The sequence below is a fragment of the Bos grunniens genome, chromosome 24, assembly GCF_055505025.1.
Source record: "Bos grunniens cultivar Pamir isolate PY7600 chromosome 24, Bosgru_T2T1.0, whole genome shotgun sequence".
In the NCBI taxonomy this organism is placed as follows: domain Eukaryota; kingdom Metazoa; phylum Chordata; class Mammalia; order Artiodactyla; family Bovidae; genus Bos; species Bos grunniens.
The window spans coordinates 26584727-26604468 of NC_141188.1; the positions used below are offsets into that span (position 1 = coordinate 26584727).

General features: G+C 40.0%; 1 protein-coding gene across 1 annotated transcript in view; it reads right to left on the minus strand.

The window, feature by feature from the left end:
• MEP1B (meprin A subunit beta) overlaps nucleotides 1–18757 on the minus strand; it is a 36163-nt gene extending 17406 nt beyond the window's left edge. The window contains exons 1-6 of the mRNA XM_086372858.1: nucleotides 18555–18757; nucleotides 16049–16067; nucleotides 15175–15219; nucleotides 15045–15088; nucleotides 11402–11480; nucleotides 703–820 (exon numbers count right to left, since the gene is read on the minus strand). Coding sequence (XP_086228984.1) covers nucleotides 703–820; nucleotides 11402–11480; nucleotides 15045–15088; nucleotides 15175–15219; nucleotides 16049–16067; nucleotides 18555–18617 — 368 coding nt within the window. The 5' untranslated portion in view covers nucleotides 18618–18757. The remainder of the gene's footprint in view (nucleotides 1–702; nucleotides 821–11401; nucleotides 11481–15044; nucleotides 15089–15174; nucleotides 15220–16048; nucleotides 16068–18554) is intronic.
• Nucleotides 18758–19742: the final 985 nt, after the last annotated feature.

Consider the following 19742-nt stretch of genomic DNA (forward strand, 5'->3'; position numbering starts at 1 on the left):
TGGCTAAGATTCCAAGCTTCCAATGCAAGGGGCCTGAATTCAATCCCTGGTCAGGGAACTAGATCCCACATGCCCCAGCTAAGACCTGTTGTAGCTAAATAAGTAAATACTAAAAAAAAAAAAAAAGGGCGGGGGGGCTTCCTTGGTGTCTTAGTGGTAAAGAATCTGCCTGCCAGTGCAGAAGACACGGGTTTGATCCCTGGACTGGGAAGATCCCACAATACCACGGAGCAATTAGGCGCGTGCACCGCAGCGATTGAGCCTGTGCTCTAGAGCCCATGAGCCATACTACCGATGCCTGAGTGCCCGAGAGCCCAAACTCTGCAACAAGAGAAGCCACCGCAATGAGAAACCCACACACCAAAACTAGAGAGTAGCCCCCGCTCACCACAACTAAAGAAAAGCCCATGCAGCAACAAAGACCCAACACTGCTAAACCAAAAGAAATAAGGAGTGCAGAAACTACAAACAGGCTGAAGGTCAGCGTCTCAGGGTGGATGGCATGTGACTCCACCCTCCTTGTCTTTACAAGGCTGAGACAGTGCAGTCTGGTTTTATGGCCAGAGGGAAACTACATCCAGCAAATAGCAGTGGAAGCCCCAGCCTCCCTCAAGGTTAGGGTCCAGGGCAATCACTGTGATGCAATGTCCCCGCCACAACAGTTCTCCTCAGAACACTTGGAAGACAAACTCTTCAATTTACCCATTGCCCTTGAACACTGATATATAGTTGGGTTCTCCAGACCAAGGCTTGAAGTCAATGCATGATTTTAGGCGATAGCGTTCAAATGCCTTGAGGATAACCCCCCTGGCATTCATCTCTGAAGGAAGAAAACAAACAAAAATAAACGTATTAAAATTATCACCATTGAACAATTCACCATGGAAACAGGGCCTGCAATATATTGTTTATCATGAATTAGTCCCTCTATGAAAATTTAGCATTTTATTTTTACAAAGCTTAGTATACAGTATCAATTAAGTATCACATGTAAGTATTTGGTTGTTCTTCAGATTATCTAATTTTGCCCCATGTATATTTCTCTGGAGCCAGTATAGTGCAGATAGCAAAAAAAAAAAAAAGGGAGGGGGTGTTTCCTTACCTTTGAGAGAACACATACACTCGTTCACAGGCAACCAAAATGAACCATCACTGTCACAGGCTTCATCTAAGAAGCTATAATATATATTTAAAGCCTCACAGCAGAGTTTTTAATCTGAGGACCTTGAGATGAGAGGGACCATGAATATGTTGAGATAGCGTTCAAAGAATTATGTCTAGACCTCTACTCATATCTATCTCAGCAAAGTGCAGTTTCTGGGGAAAACGTTCATAAGATTCTCAAATGAGTTCAGAGTCTAAAATACAAATAAGAACCATTGCTTCCAAGTTGACTGATGCTAACAGTTTAGATAGAAGAGTGCTCAAAGAAGCCAGGGGCAAGAAACCAACCAAGGTATGCAGGAAAAGAAGCTCAGAGAGCAACCTGGGGGAAGGGGCCGTATCAGGTGCATATGAAGAGATAGTCACAAATCAGAGCAACTACTGGTGAAGTGAAGCATGGTGGCTGCCAGCGGTGGGTGACCGGATGGCAGAGAAGATGGTGCGTTGACTGGTTCCAACCAGACACACCTAGGTTCTCTCCTATCCTCACTACTTACTTTTTTTCTAAACCAGAGTCAGACGTGACTGAGCAGCTAACTTTATGCTTTTTATACAATTAAAACAATGAACAACTGTTAAGTTAGAAATTTAACAATTATAAAAACAATTAACCATTCAAAAGTGAACATTGCAGGGGCAATTTCGTACATGCGTAATGTTCTTCAACACCTTGTCTGTCTAGTTCCAAAACACCTTCATCACCCCAAGAGGACACTTTGTACCCATTAAATCATTGCATTCTCTCTGTATGGATTTTCCTATTCTGTGAAAAGTGGAAAGTGTTAGTCGCTTAATCGTGCCTGACTCTTTGCAACCCCATGGACTGTACCCTACCAGGTTCCTCTGTCCGTGGAATTCTCAAGGCAAGACTACTGGAGTGGGTTGCCATTCCCTTCTCCAGGGGATCTTCCCAACCCAGGGACTGAACCCGGGTCTCCCGAATAGCAGGCAGATTCTTTACAGTCTGAACCACCAGGGAAGACCCATTCCTATTCTAGTCCTTCCTGTTTTTTTAAATTGTATATTGCTTTACAATATCGTGTTGGTTCCTGCCATACAACAACGTGAATCAGCCATCAGTATACCTATGTCCCCTCCATCTAGAGCCTCCTTCCCACCACCCCTCATCCCACCCCTCTAGGTCATCACACCACGAGGATGAGCCCCTTGTGTTATATAACAACTTCCCACTAGCTTTCTATCCATTTACTTTTGATGCATAATCTTTGCCAATTTAAGTCACCTTTGGAGTTTGGGTATTATCACAAGACCAGCTAAGTGGGGAAATAAAATCGACTTTGCAGGAATATTGCAAGATTAGCACAGAAAAAAGAGGTGAAGTTCCAAGCACAATAGTCCCCATGGATCTGTGGTTTCACTTTCTGTGGCTTTGGTTACCTGCCATCAACCAAAGTCCAAAAATATTAAATGGAAAACTGCAGACATAAGAGTTGATGATCATGAAACTGCATGCCGCTCTGAGCAGCCTGAGGGAATCTTGGGCCATGCTTCTCCATCCCACCAGGGATTCCCCAATCTTGGATGTCCATCATCTGCTCTCAATATCCACTCATCGACCTCGTCAAGGCTCAATGACCCAGCATCACCCAAAGCAGATAGTCCTCCTTCTGATGTGTCATCAGAACGTCAATAGTAGCCTAACAATACATCACAACACCTACGCCATTCACCTCATTCCATTTCATGAAGCAGGCATTTCATCACCTCCCATCATCGGAAGAAGGATAACACAGTTCAATAAAATACCAGGAGAGACCACATTCACAAAACTCTTATTATAGGTTATTATAATTGTTCTATTTTCTTATTAGTTACTATCTCTTATTGTGCCTAGTTTATCATATGTACATACATTAGGAAAAAACCTATAGGGTTTGGTACTACCCACAGTTTCAGTCATTCACTGGAAGTCTTGGAACATATCCCCCAAGAATAAGGGGGCACTACTATAAAATGAGAGTGTATCAAATGTTTGTTTTCTGCTACCTTCTTACATGTCCGTTTCACAGACAATTTAAAGACATTCTTCAGAATGCCTCAGTCTAGGTGAAGGTAAAGAACAGGACAGACATAGGACCTAAAATCCATGAATCTCTAACAGGCACTCAGAATTCAACCATTTACAATACCACACAAATGATACATGCTCAGGGACGTCCCTCGTGATCCAGTGGCTGAGAATTCACCTTCCAATGCAGAGGATTTGGGTTCAGTCCCCACTGGGGACTAAGATCCCACACACCAACAGGCAGCTAAGCTCACACTCTGCAACTAAGACCCAATGCAGCTAAATATTTAAAAATAATAATTTTTTTTAAATAATAAGTTTTGTAAAAGTAGCTATGAAAAAATAATACATGGTTATTATAAATAAGTTAGAAATTATAAACAAAAAGAAAGAAATGATAAAATCTTACACAGAAATAACCAAGCACGTTAATCATACTTTTCTTATGAATACATACATGTGTGATATTCATATTTTTTATAAACAATAAAGTTACAGCCTTCATAATATTTTATAAACTATTTTTTCACTAAATGCTTAGTCACAAAGTCATATCCGATTCTTTGCAACCCCATGGACTGTAACCTGCCTGGCTTCTCTGTCCGTGGAATTTCTCAGGCAAGAGTACTGGAGTGGGTAGCCATTTCCTCCTCCATTTCACTAAGTAATACATCTTAAGCCTTGCTTCTTCATGAAATACAATTTTTATCATTTTAATAGCCACCTTATATGACTATAAAATATAAGTAACTTCGTGTTATCAAATATTTAAACTGTTTCTACATTTTCTGTATTGTAAATATCACATTTATATCATTATTTCATATCTAACACGTGCTTAAAATAAGGGATGATGACACCGACCACCACATGACTATTTCTGAATTGAAGGTCTAAGGAGCTTGCTTGTCTGGGCCTTTTATCAAAGCTTAATAAGAATAGTGTCTATCCTGCAAATTGTTTGGAGACTCAAATAAGGGAATAAATGTGGAAGTTTTGTAAAAAGTATAGCTTTCTACCAAGACCCTTATGTACCCTGTACCTTTATTTACCACAGCTTTAATTAACTTTGCATCACAGATTCAGAAAAGCTCCACCAGAGATCCTGCTATCTAAACCCTAGGAGCTAAGTAAACAGTTTCTTAGAATTATTTTCCCCTTGTTAAGCCCCCTCCTGCTCCTGGACCTTGATCTTCATTTCTAGCCCCAACTTTAACCCTTTTATCCACTTCTTACTTCCTAAAACTCACCTCAAATCTGGCACTCGGGCTTGCAACTGTAACTCACTCATGGGAAGCTACACACGGTTGCTTTGTTATCCCATTCAGGTAAGTTGCCACTAAGCCAGATGATACCCAAGGCTTAAGCTAAAAGACTAAAGCCCTACTAGAAGAATTTCATATGGAAAAAAGTATGGCGCTTTCTCAAAAAAACAAAATAGAACTGCCATATGATCACTCTTGTGTATATACCTGAAAAAAACAAAAACATACCACCATCTGAAAAGACACAGCCCCCCCAAATGTTTATAGCAGCACTATTAACAATTGCCAGGATATGAAAGCAACCTAACTGTCCATCAAGAGAAGAATGGAGGGACCTCCCTGGTGGTCCAGTAGCTAAGACTCCATGCTCCAAATGCAGGAGGCCCAGGTTCAATCCTTGGTCAGGGAACTAGACCCCACATGCCACAGCTAAGAGTTTGCATCCTGTAACTAAAGATCCAGGACACTGCAGCCGAGACCCAGGAAGGCCAAATAAATAAATAAATATTTCTTTTTAAAAAAGAACCTTTGTAAAATAAAAAAAGAACACAGATAAATGGATTAAGAAGATTAAGTACATGATAGAGTATTACTCAGTCATGAAAAAGAACAAATTTTTGCCTTTGCAGAAACATGAATGGAATTGGAGGCAATTACACAAGTGAAATAAGTCAGAGAAAGATAAATACCATGCTGCCGCTGCTGCTGCTAAGTCGATTCAGTCGTGTCCGACTCTGTGCGACCGCATAGATGTCAGCCCACCAGGCTCCCCCGTCCCTGGGATTCTCCAGGCAAGAATACTGCAGTGGGTTGCCATTGCCTTCTCCAATGCATGAAAGTGAAAAGTGAAAGTGAAGTCACTCAGTCATGTCCGACTCTTAGCGACCCCATGGACTGCAGCCTACCAGGCTCCTCTGTCCATGGGATTTTCCAGGCAAGAGTACTGGAGTGGGTTGCTATTGCCTTTTCCAATAAATACTGTAGATATCACTTATATGTGGAATTTTTAAAGTACAACAAACTAGTTAATATAACAAAAAAGAAGCAGACTCACAGATGTAGAGAACAAACTGGTGGTTACCAGTGGAGAGATGGAAGGGCCTGGGGTAATATAAGGGTAGGGGATTAAGAGGTACAACTTATTAGGTATAAAATAAGCTATAAGGATATACTGTACAAATGGGGAATATAGCCAATATTTTATAATAAGCAAAAATGTAGTATAACCTGTAAAAATTTTAAATCACTATATTGTATACTTGTAACTTCAGTTCCATTCACTTCGGTTCAGTCGCTCAGTCGTGTCCGACTCTTTGTGACCCCATGAATCGCAGCACTCCAGGCCTCCCTGTCCATCACCAACTCCCCGAGTTCACTCAAACTCATGTCCATCGAGTCAGTGATGCCATCCAGCCATCTCATCCTCTGTCGTCCCCTATCTCCTCCTGTCCCCAATCCCTCCCAGCATCAGAGTCTTTTCCAATGAGTCAACTCTTTGCATGAGGTGGCCAAAGTACTGGAGTTTCAGCTTTAGCATCATTCCTTCCAAAGAACACCCAGGACTGATCTCCTTTAGAATGGACTGGTTGGATCTCCTTGCAGTCCAAGGGACTCACAGTCTTCTCCAACACCACAGTTCAAAAGCATCAATTCTTTGACACTCAGCTTTCTTCACAGTCCAACTCTCACATCCATACATGACTACTGGAAAAACCATAACTTTGACTAGACGGACCTTTGTTGGCAAAGTAATGTCTCTGCTTTTTAATATGCTGTCTAGGTTGGTCATAACTTTCCTTCCAAGAAGTAAGCGTCTTTTAATTTCATGGCTGCAATCACCATCTGCAGTGATTTTGGAGCCCCAGAAAATAAAGTCTGACACTGTTTCCACTGTTTCCCCATCTATTTCCCATGAACTGATGGGACAAGATGCCATGATCTTAGTTTTCTGAATGTTGAGCTTTAAGCCAACTTTTTCACTCTCCTCTTTCACTTTCATCAAGAGACTTTTGAGTTACTCTTCACTTTCTGCCATAAAGGTGGTGTCATCTGCATATCTGAGGTTATTGATATTTCTCCTGGCAATCTTGATTCCAGCTTGTGCTTCTTCCAGCCCAGCATTTCTCATGATGTACTCTGCATATAGATTAAATAAGCAGGGTGACAATATACAGCCTTGACGTACTCCTTTTCCTATTTGGAACCAGTCTGTTGTTCCAGGTCCAGTTCTAACTGTTGCTTCCTGACCTGCATATAGGTTTCTCAAGAGGCAGGTCAGGTGGTCTGGTATGCCCATCTCTTGAAGAATTTTCCACAGTTTATTGTGATCCACACAGTCAAAGGCTTTGGCATAGTCAATAAAGCAGAAATAGATGTTTTTCTGGAACTCTCTCGCTTTTTCAATGATCCAGCGGATGTTGGCAATTTGATCTCTGGTTCCTCTGCCTTTTCTAAAACCAGCTTGAACATCTGGAAGTTCACAGTTTATGTACTGCTGAAGCCTGGCTTGGAGAATTTTGAGCATTACTTTACTAGTGTGTGAGATGAGTGCAATTGTGCGGTAGTTTGAGCATTCTTTGGCATTGCCTTTCTTTGGGATTGGAGTGAAAACTGACCTTTTCCAGTCCTGTGGCCACTGCGGAGTTCTCCAAATTTGCTGGCATATTGAGTGCAGCACTTTCACAGCATCATCTTTCAGGATTTGAAATAGCTCAACTGGAATGCCATCACCTCCACTAGCTTTGTTCGTAGTGATGCTTTCTAAGGCCCACTTGACTTCACATTTCAGGATGTCTGGCTCTAGGTGAGTGATCACACCATCATGATTATCTTGGTTGTGAAGATCTTTTTTGTACAGTTCTTCTGTGTATTCTTGCCACCTCTTCTTAGTATCTTCTGCTTCTGTTAGGTCCATACCATTTCTGTCCTTTATCGAGCCCATCTTTGCATGAAATGTTCCCTTGATATCTCTAATTTTCTTGAAGAGATCTCTAGTCTTTCCCATTCTGTTGTTGTCCTCTATTTCTTTGCATTGGTCACTGAGGAAGGCTTTCTTATCTCTTCTTGCTATTCTTTGGAACTCTGCATTCAGATGCTTATATCTTTCCTTTTCTCCTTTGCTTTTCACTTCTCTTCTTTTCACAGCTATTTGTAAGGCCTCCTCAGACAGCCATTTTGCTTTTGTGCATTTCTTTTCCATGGGGATGATCTTGATCCCTGTGTCCTGTACAACTTACGTAATATTAAACATCAACTGCACTTCAATTAAAAAGCAAAAATTAAAAAGAAAAGAAAAGAAACAGGTACGTAAAGCTTATAAGATTAGGATAGCCTTAGGTAAAATGCATGGCAAAAATAACCTAAGAGGTATAGTCAGATTAAAGCTCACTGGGGACTTCCCTGGTGGTTCAGTGGCTGAGACTCCATGCTACCAATGCAGGAGGCTCAGGTTCAATCTTTGGTCAGGGAACTAGACCCCACATGCCACAACTAAGAATTTGCATGCTGCAACTTAAAAAAAGATCCCGCATGCCCCTGTGAAGACAGAAGATCCCATGTGCTGAAACTGAGACCTGGTGCAGCCAAATTAAAAAAGAAAAAAAAAAAGCTCACTGGTCTTTCATGGAACACAGGATAATACAGTTTTATATATATAGTTTTAATCATGCATATGTATATATATATATATGATTTTGAAACAAAAATATTTTTAAACTTTTAATCAAAAGGTTAAAACCAAAAATAAATATTTAAATAAGGAGAGGTTAGTAAAAGTACAAACTTTCAGCTATCAGATAAATAAGGCCCAAGGATCAAATGTAAAATGTGGTGTTATAGTTGATAGCACTGTATTGCACAATTGAAATTTGCCAAGAGAGTAGAACATAAATGTTTTCACACACAAGAAAAATATGTGAGGTGATGGATGTGTCAGCTAACTTAACGGGGGAATCCTTTCACAGTGTATACACATGTCAAATCACCACAATATATACCAAGTATCTAACAATTTCATGTCAATTATACCTCAATAAAGCTGAAAAAAATTGTATTTTAATAAAGTATTTCAGATCCCCCTCATTCCGAAAGTCAATGGACATCATTTTCTCCTCATGTTACACAACTCTTTAGTTTCTAATTCTATGAATTACTGTTGCTTTGGCTTTTTCTACCCTACTCTTGGTTTTTCATTTGTTTATGGCCAATCTTGCCTTCTCAAAAACTTTTATCAGATCTTCCATCTATATCAATTCCAAAAAGTTGCTCTCCCAGGCTGAATTCCACTCTGTGCCATCGACCTCAATCCAATCTTCCTGGGTCATCCAGAAAGATCCATTATCTATGGCATATGTGTGATATGCAAGGTACCTATGAAAAACTCATCCATACCCATGGCTTCAACCATCTCCCATACCCTTAGTAATTCCCTGTTAGATTTCTCTATCTTGAATGACCAGACCAGACACCAAGACATCATACGATCCACCACAGTGAGCCTGAAGCATTTCAAATGCTGCATGCCAAAAAGCAATTTCCACCACACTTCTCCATCTCACCCTCTTCAAGACATATTCCCTATTCTTGTTAAAGTCATTGCCATCCACCCAGTCACCTAAGAATGAATCCTGGGCACTAGCCCTTCTTTCCCTAGACCCACCTTCTTCTTGATCTCTCACAGTCAATCACCGAATCTCATTGCTTCCTAAGCCTCTCTTAGAATGATTCACTCTTGTCTATCATGGCTGAGAGAGTCTTGGTTTAGAAACGCTTTAATCCTTCTCTGAATTTCTTCAACAGTCTAACTGATCTCCCTACTCTTTTTCTGCCCCACTGATAATACATCTTCTGGACTGCAACCAGAGTGATAATCATCTCATTTCTGCACTAAAACCTTTGGTGGTTCCACATGACCCTTGGTATACATACCAAGTTCTTTAACACAGGAAAGACTCAAGGCTGGATTCTGCCTCCCTGTTCAATTTCATTATCTCCCCACTCTCAACCTAATTCTAACCAGTGGTTTCCTCCTTTCCCCATGCCTTTGCACATAGTGATCCGTCTGTTTAGAGCATCCTTCCCTTGCTGTCAGAGGCTGCACTAGCCCACACAGTCCCTTAGAAAGAAGCACCTTGCTGTACACCAGAAATCAACACAATATTATAAATCAAACATACTTTAATTAAGAAAGGAAGGAAGGGAGAATGGAAAGAGGGAAGGAAGAAACGGGCACCAAATCTGAGCAGTACTGCCAGTACTGTCTTGGTAGGTGGATGAATAGTACTTCATTCAAGAGATGAATGCCTCTTGATGAATATGATGCAAACTTAATTTCAGCCCCATTTTCCCCCCTCCCCAGGCACCTTTGTGTGGAGTACAACTTGCACAAGCTTCACAGCAGCCCTACTGCACAGGGTCACTTGCCCCCTATTATATATGCCTTTATATCTAGTTTGAGTTAAATGTCCTCCAATGGGCTCCCATAGCTCTTTGAACATATCATCAATCATAATATTTATTCCATTCTATATAATTAGCTTTTGATTTATAATTATCTCTACTGAAATGAGGCTTCCTAAGTTTTGTTAGTGAAAAAGAATCTGCCTGCCAATGCAAGAGACACAAAAGACATGAGTTCAGTCTCTGGGTCAGAAAGATTCCCTGGAGTAGGAAAGAGCAACCCACTCCAGTATCTTGCCTTGAGAATTCCATGGACAGAGGAGCCTGTGGGATACAGTCTTTGGGGTCCCAAAGAGTTGGACATGACTGAGCACACACACTGAAATATATGATGTTAGTCGCTCAGTCAATGTCCAACTCATTGTGACCCCATGGACTGTATAGCCCACCAGGCTCCTCTGTCCATAGGATTTTCCCAGCAAGAATACTGGAGTGGGTTGCCATTTCTTCCTCCAGGGGATCTTCTAGACCCAAGGATCCAACCCATGTCTCTGGCATCTCCTGTATACAGGTAGATTCTTTACTGCTAAGCCACTGGAGAAGCCCAAATAAATGATACTTAAGCGAAAATTTCCCAAATGGCAGTTCCTAAACTGATGCTGGTCAGTGATATCATTTTTACTAATCGATGGGTAAAATGAGAATTTTGTTTAGTGTTTTCCATGACAATAAATTTCCAATACAGAAAACTTGCCCTTTCTTTTGGATTAGATTCTTCTGACTTTTTAGTATTAAAACATTATTTATTTTATAAAAAGAGGATGATAAAAAGAAAGTGGGTTCTTGTTAAATTCCTGACTTGGCAAAATAAAATGTTAGTAAAATAATGACAGTTCCTAGAGTTTTGTTTGTTTGGTGCTTGTTTTTCAGTCATGTGTTAAGTCTAAACATAGATGAAGCCTCTGCTTTAAAATAAAGACTAGCTTCTCAATCTTTATGTTCCAACTGTCCAATACAGAGTAGGCTTTCTGTAAATCTTGGCTGAATTAATCCCTTTACTGGTCAAATTAATCCCTTTACTTTATTAGTCAAAGACTAATCACTGCTCAGTCACATCTGACTCTTTGTGACCCGATGGATTATACAGTCCATGGAATTCTCCAGGCCAGAATACTTTCTCCAGGGGATCTTCCCAACCCAGGGATCAAACCGAGGTCTCCCGCATTGAAGGCTGATTCTTTACCAGCTGAGCCACAAGGGAAGTCCTTTACTGGTCAAAACTCAGCAAATATTTCATACAAAATCATTTGGTTCTGTTCATTCTTCATTTTGCTTATTTTTTTAACATAAGTATATTTAGGCAGGCTACAATCCATGGGGTCACAAAGAGACACAACTGATAATGCACACACACACACACACACTTAGCCACACAAAGCAACAAACAAAACCCTTAATGGCCATGTGAATCTTCCCTTGAAAATACCGTCATCCTATTCTGTTAGGAACACACATTATTTGTGGACACTCCAAATTTCATACTAACCCAAGCTATCATCTAGAACATATGGAATAGTATGAGGCCACCTATATCTTTCTCCAATGATGGCATTTCTTTCTTGTATCTGTCAAAAATAAGTGGGAAAGGTATCAGTTAAAAATTATGAAACAAGCAATAGTTAACCCAGAAATAAAAGAAGTTTTAAGCTTTCCCAAGCAACCTAAGGGCTTCCTTGTAGCTCAGTGGCAAAGAATCCACCTGTCAATGCAGGAGACTCAGGTTCAATCCCTGAGTCGGGAAGATGTCCTAGAGAAGGGAATGGCTACCCACTCCAGTATTCTTGCCTGGAGAATTCCATGGACAGAGGAGGCTGGCGGGCTACAGTCATGAGGTTGCAAAAGAATCTTGACAGGACTTAGGAACTAAATAACAACAAGGCAACCTAAACAAATTTTCTGTGTGAAGCGACTTAGCAGCAGCAGCAGCAGCATGCACATATACGTGTGTATGTACACCTACTCTTACCACAACAAAAGTTTTAGGAGGAAATCATTAGCTTCTCTTTTTTAATAAGGAGAATGGCAAGCATTAATATTTCCTTTAATCTTATTTCACTTCAATTATTCATATTTTTACATATCCTTTTAAGTGTTAGTGCAACTTTATATGCCCAAAACCTCAGAGTTTGGAGCAGAGAAAGGTTTATTGCAGGGCCATGCAAGGAGATGGGTGGCTCCGGCCCCTCAAAACCCCTAACTCCCTGAAGGGTTTTGGCAAAGCATTTGTAAAGGCCAGATGAGTAAGAGGGAGGCACAAGATATGTGATCAGTTCATATACAATTCTGATTGTCTGATGGAAAATCATTAATTACTATCATTAACTTTGTTAATAAAGTTGAAGACGGAACCATGCAAAATCATGTAAATAATGATTTGTAAAACTGGACTATAAATATGGTAGATTCATAGACTAGTTTCCTATATTAAGATTTAAAAACATATAAGAAGAAAGTGATAGCAAAACTTCAATCATCTTGATCTTGCAATATGAAAAAAAGTTCCACATGAGCTATGCCAAAGTTTTCAAAAAGTTTTAAAATATTGAAATTTTTGGAATAGAAAACATAATATTTCATTAACGTATTCATCCAGCCAATGAAATGAACACTGTTCAAGAGAAAAGAGATCCATTGGTAACAAAAGTACCAATGCCTCTACATTTCTCAGGCTCTAGTGGAGGAGACAAACAGCATGTAAGAAAAAAGTTTAAACAGGATCTATTTAATAGTAGCAGAGGAAATAAAAAGGGATATGTGAACAAGAATAAAGGAATTGGGGGGAGTGCATTAGATAAAGTGTTCAGGACAGAACTCTTTGAAAGGATGACATTGAAGGTGAAATGAGAGTGACAAGAAAGAGCCAGGCTTGAAAGGTTCCTTGGACATCACCTGAAGAACTATGGAGAGAGGTTAGTGACATTGTACAGGAGGCAGGGATCAAGACCATCCCCAAGAAAGAGAAATGCAAGAAGGCAAAATGGTTATCTGAGGAGGCCTTACAAACAGCTTTGAAAAGAAGAGAAGTGAAAGGCAAAGGAGAAAAGGAAAGATATACCCATTTGAATGTAGAGTTCCAAAGAATGTGAGGAGAGATAAGAAAGCCTTCCTCAGTGATCAGTGCAAAGAAATAGAGGAAAACAATAGAATGGGAAAGACCAAAGATCTCTTCAAGAAAATTAGAGATACCAAGGGAACTTTTCATGCAAAGATGGGCATAATAAAGGACAGAAATGGTATGGACCTAACAGAAGCAGAAGATACTAAGAAGAAGTGGCAAGAACACACAGAAGAACTCTACAAAAAAGATCTTCACGATGCAGATAATCATGATGGTGTGATCACTCACCTAGAGCCAGACATCCTGGAATGTGAAGTCAAGTGAGCCTTAGGAGCATCATGACAAACAAAGCTCATGGAGGTGATGGAATTCCAGCTGAGCTATTTCAAGTCCTAAAAGATGATGCTGTGAAAATAGTGTACTCAATATGCCAGCAAATTTGGAAAACTCAGCAGTGGCCACAGGACTGGAAAAGGTCAGTCTTCATTCCAATCCCAAAGAAAGGCAATGCCTAAGAATGCTCAAACTACGGCACAATTGCACCCATCTCACACGCTAGCAGTAGAGTTAAATCGTGCAAGGCTGTGGGCCAATCTGGATATTATTCTAAATACAAGAGGAAGCCATTGAAGAGTTTCAAGGCGGGAAGTAAAAAGGTGGCATTGCTCATTTAAAAGATCACTTTGCTGTGGAGGACAGGTGACAGGGACAGAGTGCAAAAGATTCTAGGATATCAGCATTTGAAGTAGATAAAAAGAAGAGTGCATTCTTAGGAGTATAGACGCACTGTGGAGGTAGAAATGTTAGAACTTACTGATGGAGAGGACGGCAAGGTGAAGAAAAGGGAAGAAGCAAAGGTGACTCCTGGATTTTGTACTTATTATTCAGTGGAGTGGGGAGAGGGAGTGGTGATGAATTTACTAAGAGGGAAAGCTGGAGAGGGACAGCATGTGCAGGAAATCAGAGTTGAACTGAGGACTCATTATGCTTGAGGTATCTCATAAATATTCCAGAGGAACTGATGGATTAGCATCAGGATAGACCACTAGGGAACTTGGGGGAAGGAATGAACCAGAGTTATATATTTGGAGTCATCAGCATAGAGGTGACATTTAAACCCCTGATACAGGATTGGATCAAGAAGGGGAGAAGAGCAGACCAAGGACTAAACCTCAGATACTCTGTAGCTCTGATTCTTGAGTTGAAGTTCACATGGGGGTTGAGGGACGTTTAAACATGATACCTGTGTTCATCTGTGTGCTGTGATGGCAAGGTAAGAACCAGTACTCTTTATGAATATCTTAGGAGGATCTTTACGTGGCAACACTATTCTCAGCTATCAGAGTACAAGTCACAAAATCTCTCTCTTATGATAAAAAGCCGGATTCATTAAATTTACCAATTCAACTTAATTTTGCTTCAACTAGCTTTAATCAGTGAAGTTCTATTTAAAAACAAATATCTCATGTGTCCTTAGTCACTCAGTCATGTCCGACTCTTTGTGATTCCATGGACTATAGCCCACTAGGCTCCTCTGTCCATGGGATTTCCCAGGCAAGAATACTGCAGTGGGTTGCCATGCCCTCTTCCAGGGTGTCTTCCCAACCCAGGGATCGAATCCAGGTCTCCCACATTGTGGGCAGTTTCTTTACCATCTGAGCCACCAGGGAAGTTCATGAATACTGGAGTGGGTAGCCTATTCCTTCTCTAGGGGATCTTCCTGATCCATGAATCGAACCAGGGTCTCCCACATTGCAGGTGGACTCTTTACCAGCTGAGCTACCAGGGAAGCATTGCAATAATGAAAATCAATTAGATCAGTAAGAGCAAAGCATGCAAGATGAGTGACAGTCTTTAACCACAAAGAAATCTGAGTAATGAATAATGAAGATACCATTATGTGAATCCCTTAGCATATAATGTATTCATTGACTAAATGTGTCAACTATGATCCTACGTGTTTAGAGACAGTTGGGTTTAACAAAGCCCACACTGTCCCGTCATTGTCAGGTACTTGATTTCAGCTTGCAGTGATTAATTGAAAGTTCTTCCTTGCATTATTTCAACTCACCTCATCAAGTATGATGTCTCCCTCAAAAAGATCCAGTCCCAGATCTAAGAAGGAAGATAACAATTTTTGTTAGCAAATTGGATTCAAACTCCCCACTTAATAAAGAATGTAAAATTAAAAATCCACAAACCTTCATTGATATCAAATATATCCCGGTCAAGTCCATTATCTACATCTTTAACAAAAATAATAAAACACATTGAATGTTGTGTTTATGAAAGAAGAAAATCTTTATCAACCACTGATTAGAAGTGAGCAAGTTTCTTTTGTCTCATATAAGAGAGTACCATGCTCTGACTCAATATACATTGATTGATTGATCGATTGATTGAGAACCTCCCTTGAGTCAGGCTTGGGGCTATGGTGTTTTGCATACATATCCTCTTGTTTTACCCATGTCCCTTGAATGACAAATAACTTCAGGAATAAGGAATTTGTCACTCCATATAATATTAATTTGAAAGACTAGATTAGATGACTAGATAGGAAGCAAATGTTTACACAAGGTAAAATCAGTTCAAGCAACCCATATATGTATATTCCTTGCTAATAATGTACCTTGGAACTCTCAAGCAAAATTCCTAATCTGCATTTGAATTATTCTTAAGTTTCAAAAGGTAGATAATATGGCCAAACCTCTAAGTGTACAACTGAATAGGAAGAACATCAGGTCCATCTGATTTGGCACAAAGACAGCAAAAATAACAATAGTAGACATTTATGGGATGCCAATATGTCAGTCACTGTGTTTGGACTTTCTTATACCATCATCTTTTTTTTTTTTTTGCTGAGTATGTGGAACCCCTGAGCAGAAACAATAAAACGTTCTTCAGTAAATCAAAAGAAGCCAGTGCTTGATCAAAGTTCAGTGCAAGTATGCATTGTGCTTATCATTAAATGTGTCCTAAGTTCTCCTGTGCTGTTGCTCTATTCTTCACACGACCTTTTGCTGTGTGTGCTGTGCCATGCTCAGTTACATAGGGCAAAACTCAAAGTAGACTCACCAAAGATTTCTGGAGTTGGCTGGGAAACAAACACATAAGAAAATGATATTATTATGATGTCTGTGACATAGTCTTATTGATTCCAATTTCCATCTAGCCATCTGTGGGGTTTTGTTTTTTCCTTAATATTATGGATTAGTTTCTGGCATGTATTGAAGAGAACTAAATCAGAATCTAAGATAACTTTTTGACCCAAGGGTCTTCTCATTTCATATAAAAAATGAAACAGTCTGTTGTATGAATTTGAAGGGCTGAAGCAAGAAGCCAAGTTCTCAAATTCAAAAGAAGGCAGAACATGAGTCCTGCCCTCCAATAAGTGTTCACATTAAACAGGATTTTCTAAAGAATTCATGGAGCTTCATTTGAAAAATCTAATAACTTATTCTTGGCATTAAAATATTATAATTTATAATGACGCTTTAAACAGAAAATTTTATTGAAGATCTCATTAACCATGGTTTAATTTCACATTTTACTCAAGACTCTGTCTTCGAAGTCAATACCAAATACTTCAGAAAAAAAAAAAAAATCTATGGCTATACTTTGCAAATGAAATAAACAAACTGAAAATAGATTCTCTACAGGTGACCAAATGAAGGGCTCCTCAGTGGCTCAATGGTAAAGAATTCACCTACAAAGGCAGGAGACACAGGAGACTCGAGTTTGATGTCTGGGTCGGGAAGATTCCTGGAGAAGGAAATGACAACCCACTCCAGTATTCTTGCCTGGAAAATTCCATGGACAGAGGAGCCTGGTGGGCTACAGTCCATGGGGTCACAAAGAGTCAGACACAACTGAAGCAAGTAGGCAGCAGCAGACCAAATGAAACCCAGACCACATACCCAGCAGAAAAAACTAAGTAAATCTGAGATTTCTTAATGAAGTCTAGTTTTAAAAGCTCATGGACTTGTAGACAGTAGGTCTGGGTTTTATTCCTGCTTCTACCAATTACCAGCAAGTCAGTTCACCTTCCTGGTACTCGGATACTCGGAGTATCTGTACAATGTGGTCAGTGCTGGCTTTCTGGGTATTCTGACAGTTACACGATATAATGTGAAAGAATGTGGCAAACTATAATAAAATGTCATACAAATGTAAGGGACAATTTTATTTAAATACAGATTACCTGTAGGTTCTAGAATCTCCATGCTAGAATCAACTGGGGTATCTGGGAAGCAGTGAGGATAAATTGGTTGGATGGTGACCATCCTTTTTTATATTAACTAGTGTCTTGATTCGGAGAAGGCAATGGCACCCCACTCCAGTACTCTTGCCTGGAAAATCCCATGGATGGAGGAGCCTGGTAGGCTGCAGTCCATGGGGTCGCTAGGAGTCAAACACGACTGAGCGACTTCACTTTCACTTTTCACTTTCATGCATTGGAGGAGGAAATGGCAACCCACTCCAGTGTTCTTGCCTGGAGAATCCCAGGGACGGGGAAGCCTCATGGGCTGCCGTCTATGGGGTCGCACAGAATCGGACACGACTGAGCGACTTAGCAGCAGCAGCAGCAGTGTCTTGATTGTCTCACACCTTGGCCACACACAGGCACACCTCACAGAGGAATGCCAACACACCTCCCGAAAACCATTATCAAGCATTCATTCATAATTACAGTTTTAATGAGTCTCCCATGGTATCTCTTGTTCTCACTGCTGTAGTTCTGTTCACAGAATATTAGTTCAACATAATAATTGTTATTTAAAAATCACAACTAAAGATTCTGCCCAGGCATTTGAAACTTCATTTAAAACCTCAGTTATGGTTACCAGGGGATGTTGGAGGGAGAGATAAGTTGGGAGAGTGGGATTGACATATACAAACCACTTACATAAAATAGGTAACTAATAAGGACCTACTGTATAGCACAGGGAACTCTACTCAGTACTTTGTAATGGCCTACATGGAAAAAGAATCTTTAAAAAAAAGAAAGGAAAAGAGTGGATTATATGTATAACTGATTAACTTTGCTGCATACCTGAAACTAACACAACATTGTAAATCAACTACACTCCAAGAAAAATAATAAATAAAACCTCAAGTTGGTTTGTGGTACCAGCTACCTGTCATTGTAGAAAGATTGGTCTAGCCTGATGAAGAAAAGAGATTCCATGCTACAAGACTTAAGCACTGGCTGTGCCCATGACATTCATTATTCACTCTGTCATGTCTCACATTCCTATAACAGCAATACATATCACATTCCTTAGTAAAAACGGAATGATTTTCAAGTTTCCATCTTATCATAAGAAAACTTGTTACACAACAATGAAACTGCAGAGAACACAATTTTATCTCATGTCCCTGACTTTTCCTCTGGTGCGCCTTCTTCTCACTCCCAGTACTCTGCCTGCCCCTGCTCACCAAAAAAAAAAAAAAAAAAAAAATTAATTTCATTAACATTTTGAAATTCCTTTAAAAGCAAAAAACAAACAGGTTGTTCTTTAGTAATCACTATCAACTATCCCCAATTTTTCTAATTTTTCCCCCTACATTGTTTCCTTACCATGCCAGAAACCAAGAGGAGGGCAGCAGAGCACAGAAACCAAGGCAGATACCAAGAAGTCATGCTGTCACTTCCAGCTGAAAGCTGTGAACTATGAAATTCAGAGCAGCATTTACTTCTTAAAAGGCAAACATCATAACGTATAGCCTTTGATCTTAATGATCCCTCTGGCAGGTCAGCGGACTGCAGTAGTAATACCTCCAATCAAAAAGTTAAAGTCCAATATCCTTAGCACAGCTCTGCAGAGCTCACTGGTTGTTTTTTGTAGGTTTTTATTTCCCCTGTGTCAACATTCAATAGCCAAGCGCCTGACTGAGAACTGTTAATGAAATAAGTTCTCTAATGTGTAATACTGGGCCCCAAGATTATTAAGTGCCACTTGAGAACAATAATATCAAGTTAATTTCTAATCTCAATCTTTCAAATGTAAACATTTGTGAAGTTCTTTCTGCTCTTCTAGCCCTGAGCTGCTTTAATATATCTAGTTACGGCCATCACTGTTTGTTGTTCATTCATTTAATAAAAATGTATTGATTTATAATACAAAATCCATTAATGTCCTAGAAATTGGGCATACTTGACATTCACAAGTAAAGTAGCAAAACAGGAACACATGTCTCTCCTGAGTATTCCCATCAAGCAAAGTCAAGAGAACACTGAAAAACCAGTGTTCCCAACCCATCTCTCAGTTCTTGCTCACTTCTTCTTCTTGGGGTAATTTCTCTTTAGAGACAATCTGCTTTCTTATTTCCCAGAGTTTCACTCTCAACTTAAGTGTGATGTAGGATAATACTTTTGAAAAGTGAATTTTTTTTCCCCTCAGTATTTCCTTCAGTCAAGACCAGTCTTTGCTCATTCTGCACTAATAAAAAAAGATCAGAGGACTTCCCTGGTGGCTTAGTGGTAAAGAATCCACCTACCAATGCAGGAGACATGGGTTCAATCCCTAGTCCAGGAAGATTCCATGTGCCACTGGGCAACTAAGCCCATGTACCACAACTAGAGTCCCAGGCCCTAGAGCCTGTGCTCTGCAACAAGAGAGGCTACCACATGAGAAGCCCTTGCATCGCAACTAGAGAGAAGCCTCCCTCGCTGCAACTAGAGAAAAGCCCGTCAGCAGCGAAGACCTAGCACAGCCATAAATAAATAAAGGATCTGAAAAGACATGATGCACAGACAAAAGACCTA